At 45.1% G+C, this 4,719-nt stretch overlaps 1 protein-coding gene across 1 annotated transcript; it reads right to left on the bottom strand.

Annotated features, from left to right (window-relative positions):
• Window positions 1-2,369: 2,369 nt before the first annotated feature.
• LOC115535820 (SH3 and multiple ankyrin repeat domains protein 3-like) lies at window positions 2,370-2,653 on the bottom strand. Its single transcript, XM_030347345.1, has one exon. It carries the CDS (start codon window positions 2,622-2,624, stop codon window positions 2,385-2,387), a length of 240 nt encoding a protein of 79 aa, XP_030203205.1. The 5' UTR covers window positions 2,625-2,653; the 3' UTR covers window positions 2,370-2,384.
• Between the last annotated feature and the right edge of the window lie 2,066 nt (window positions 2,654-4,719).

Consider the following 4,719-nt stretch of genomic DNA (forward strand, 5'->3'; position numbering starts at 1 on the left):
CATACTCTGGGTACATACTCTGATGACTTGCACTGAATGACTTGCACTTGCACTGTCAGCCAGGGTTTCATAGTCTGGACATTAGCTGTTGGTAGATAGTCTCAAGCAGGCTTCCAAATGACCATCAGTCAGGGTGGAATGGTATTTCCACTTAATAATCTTCAGGTGGGTAAAAGCTGACTTGCATTAATAAGTGGAGCCAAATTATGCAGTCAAGGAGGAAGCACATTTACTCATGGTTGGATACTTTGAGCTCAATATCAGCTCTAAGTATCAAATTCTCATCCTTCACTGCAGACGTGTTCAGGTGAAACAGTGCAATTTTTGAAGTGCGTAAATCAACCTCAACATCTTCCCCAAATGGATATAACATAAACGAAGCGATTTGCTCGAGAAAAGCAAAGTCTTGAAACCGTTTGTCAAAGTCTGACAGCAAAATTCCGTCAGTCAATTGGTAAAATACCATCGGGATTATACTTTATGTCTTAAAACAAAAGAGCTACTACCCGCACTACCCATCAACGTATTGGGCACCCCTGCACTGTACTGATCTGGATACAGTGACTCCTCTCCAGCTGCTGCTGACAGAACACTGTAGCAGGGCTACATGCTAACACTGTAGCAGGGCTACATGCTAACACTGTAGCAGGGCTACATGCTAACACTGTAGCAGAGCTACATGCTAACACTGTAGCAGGGCTACATGCTAACACTGTAGCAGGGATGCATGCTAAGACTGTAGCAGAGCTACATGCTAACACTGTAGCAGGGAACATGTTAACATGTAGCAGGGCTACATGTTAACACTGTAGCAGAGCTACATGCTAACACTGTAGAAGGGCTACAGTGTTAGCATGTAGCTCTGCTACAGTGATGGCATGTAGCCCTTCTACATGTTAACATGTAGCAGGGCTACATATTAACACTGTAGCAGGGCTACATTCATCACCAATATTTATTGATGCCTGGATGGTCCAACGGACTGACTGTAATCATGTACACAAACATGTGTACATGTACAATGCATATGTACACAGGTGTTTAGAGTTGAAAGCTCCTCCTTAACATATGTGCACACACAACTTTTAAACGGTATCGTAGCTCCGTTGCAAAACAAAATCAGTTTCTCAAGTGATTGAGAAATGTCAAGATCCAACCAGTCTTCAGAATGGTGTGATACGCAATCTGTCCCATTCTAGCCACACTTCTTGTACAATCTTTTGAGTAATGAAGAAATTCTTTCAATCCTGTTCTTCAACACCGTTATCATCATAAGACATACATCTCTTTCAGTTGGAACATAAAACCTGAGGATGGGGAACTACGAAGACGATATCTTTTAAATATATGAACAGTAAATATAAATCTGGTAATCTTTTTTCATTTAAAGAATGAATAAAACCTGCAGGCTTCCATGTAAACCTTGATGTTTCCTGTTTGATTAGCTGATAAAATACAGAGATTCAGAGCTTTTATTCAAACAATTCAGAAATTCATCTGGAAAACTTTGCGATTATCCAAGGCTTGATGGATAATCGCAAAGTTATCCATCGAATTATGTATTTTGTATGATGTATTCGCGCCGGCCGTGCCTTTCCCTCCTCAGCTTTATCACAGACTCACAAATAAAACCGTCGAACCCCAGTCCTGGTGCTGTGTCCCTGTTGGTTTGGTCTACCACCTGAATCAGCTGAACCTCGCCTAGAGGAACCTGTGGAGACTAACTAGACTAGAGGAACCTGTGGAGACTAACCTCTAGGGCTGAACCTAGACTAACCTCTAGGGCTGAACCTAGACTAACCTCCAGGGCTGAACCTAGACTAACCTCTAGGGCTGAACCTAGACTAACCTCCAGGGCTGAACCTAGACTAGAGGAACCTGTGGAGACTAACCTCTAGGGCTGAACCTAGACTAACCTCTAGGGCTGAACCTAGACTAACCTCCAGGGCTGAACCTAGACTAACCTCCAGGGCTGAACCTAGACTAACCTCCAGGGCTGAACCTAGACTAACCTCCAGGGCTGAACCTAGACTAACCTCCAGGGCTGAACCTAGACTAACCTCCAGGCTGAACCTAGACTAACCTCCAGGGCTTAACGTTTAATCCAATTCAAACTGACATTGTGATGTAATGGAACGCGATATGCAATTCGCAAAGGCTGCGATTAAAAATAATATGTATATATATTTTTTTACTGTTACTTTTATTGACTTGAAATCAGTAAGATTGGTATTTATTTTTCTTAGTTCAATAGTTAAATAAAGATGTTATAATATCAATTCATCCCAACACATCGGCCTGGCCTAAAGGAAAGAGCCGTTTACGTTTATGTTGACTGCTTCCAATGCTGTGTTGGTCATACTGCAGAATGATTCATTGCTTGTTTAGTGAATAAAACAGAACATAAACAGTAGAAGGCTGCCCACCTCCAGGTATGGCACCGGGGCGATGGAGGGAAAGGGGTACTCCCGCAGAGGTCGCTCCTCGTCCAGGAACTTGCCCGCCTTGCCGTTGTACGCGGGCTGGAAGAGGCCGTAGTTGAGCACATCCTTCAGGCTCTGGTTGAGGGTGCACAGGATCTGCTGCTTAGACAGCCATATGGGGGCGTCCACGTTGAACTTCATGCATTTCTGCAAGAGGAGAGCAAAGCGTTAGGTGCTGTCTGGTGGCGTTGCTGAACCGACCCAACTTCCACCCAAATTGATTGACTGATCGAGAATAAAAGAATGTATAGATATAAAGATAAATACATTAAGAACATAAGCCGCAATGTATGTGAGTGTGTGCATATGTGTGTGGGCCTGTGTGCGTTAAGCAGTGGCTGTACCGGGTAGAGATCCAGAACAAACGATGCAGATGTGTCGAGATTTGTGCATTCCTTTGCCATTTCAAAACAATGCCACGATTCGATTAGACGGTGAACGGTGAGTAAAGCGGACTAATGAACCCAAAGGTCAGCCTAACAGCCCTCTGACCGAGGCTTGGGCCCGCTGAAGACTGATGCAAATGACATTGTGAAGCAAGACGGATGGCGCACCCCTGCATGGAATTGCACCTGTGCGCGTTATGGTGTGTGTTGACGTGCGCGCGTGTGCGCGTGTGTTTGTGTGTGTGAGTGTGTCTGCGTGCCTGCATAGCCATATCGACACCGAATATTAAACAGTGTTCAGGATAATTGGCCATCCAGAGCTAAAATGAGGTCCAAAGGCCATCCCGGTGCGCTCTGTCTCGCTGACTGATTCCATCCCAAAGCCGGGGGATGCACGGCCCCACCAGAGCCTTACACTGTCCCTCCCGCCCCAGGGCAGCAGGGACAGTGTAAGGGTCTGGGGGATGCACGGCCCCACCAGAGCCTTACACTGTCCCTCCCGCCCCAGGGCAGAACATTACACCACAGCCCATTGACTGGTGTGCTCTAATAGGCAACAGTAAAGCTAATATACAGTATCTGAGTATACATCCAGGGAGGCCCGTCGAGGATACCCTGATAGCCGTGTTTTCAGCTCTGGATGGTTGTAGTTTACAAGCTATTGGCCTTGTTAGCGTTTGATGCGTCCCACCCTTATATGGTGCCGGAGGAAGTACCGCGCTACTGTGATGGCAGTACAAACACCGTGGTTACAACATGAAGCATCGCCGCCCGCGCTCTTACTTTGAAAATGCATCGCGCTGCTGTCTGGGTAATAGAAGATAAAGATAGAGGAATTAACGGAGACGGGGGGTGGGTCGGTTTTACACAGTTTTAAACGGACTAAACATACACAAGCGAGGATATGCAGCTCATCTGCCACTACCCAGTTATGCAACCTACACAAAAATATACAAAAAAAAAGACAACATCTACACCACCTATACTCGGCAGCGACTCAAAAGATACACAGCTACTGCACAGAGCTGCACAGCCACTCCAGAACTACACAGAATGATACAACTACACTCTGTGGCACTGCAAACAGTTTCCCGTACGATTAGTTAACAACACAGTCACATACAGCTGAAGACAACCCCTCACAACCACAAACATGACTGGCCAAAAACACACAGACATGACTATACACATCTGCATACAACACACAACTACAGAAACACAACTACACAACCATACACATACACAACTATAGCATACAGGTCAACATGCCCAGAATAACTAAGTCCCCAGCCGTGATATCAAGGGATGAGCCGATTGTCACGAGTGGTCGCAATCGTGTCGATCAATCATACAACCTATCTCTGGTACCGCTGTACCGCTCAATGTTTCCACTAGTCAGGGCCCGCCTCCCAAACCCAAAAGGGCTGCTTTAATCGATCTCGTGGCTTGGTGTTTGTTGTACCAGGAGACCAAGATTTAGTACGCTCAATCACGAGTGATTTAATCCTCTTTTGCTCGAGGGGCAAGAGGAGGAAAATAGAAATTTAAAAATAAAAGTGTAGACATATGAATTCAATATACTCAGTTAGTATATGTATACACATTTGTTTTAAGTGGCTGTGCAAAAACAGTGAGGAGATATCGCCTATAAAATGCTTTCTAAATTCCCAACATTTCTAAAGTTCTGCAAAGATGGCTCAGCCACCAAGTGTGTTCTGGGTGCTAGGGCTAGATGATCACATACCAATCTCCTACTATTCTTATTTTATAATAAAATAAACTACCACAGACACAACTACACACAGAGATAAAGACGCACAGACACGGGTAGACAATTACGTAACCACACA

Source organism: Gadus morhua, chromosome 22, assembly GCF_902167405.1.
Source record: "Gadus morhua chromosome 22, gadMor3.0, whole genome shotgun sequence".
Classification (NCBI taxonomy): Eukaryota; Metazoa; Chordata; class Actinopteri; order Gadiformes; family Gadidae; genus Gadus; species Gadus morhua.

What these genes read in the sequence shown, in the direction of transcription:
- LOC115535820 (XM_030347345.1), bottom strand. Translation starts at nt 2,624, where the DNA reads ATGAAGTTCAACGTGGACGCCCCCATATGGCTGTCTAAGCAGCAGATC.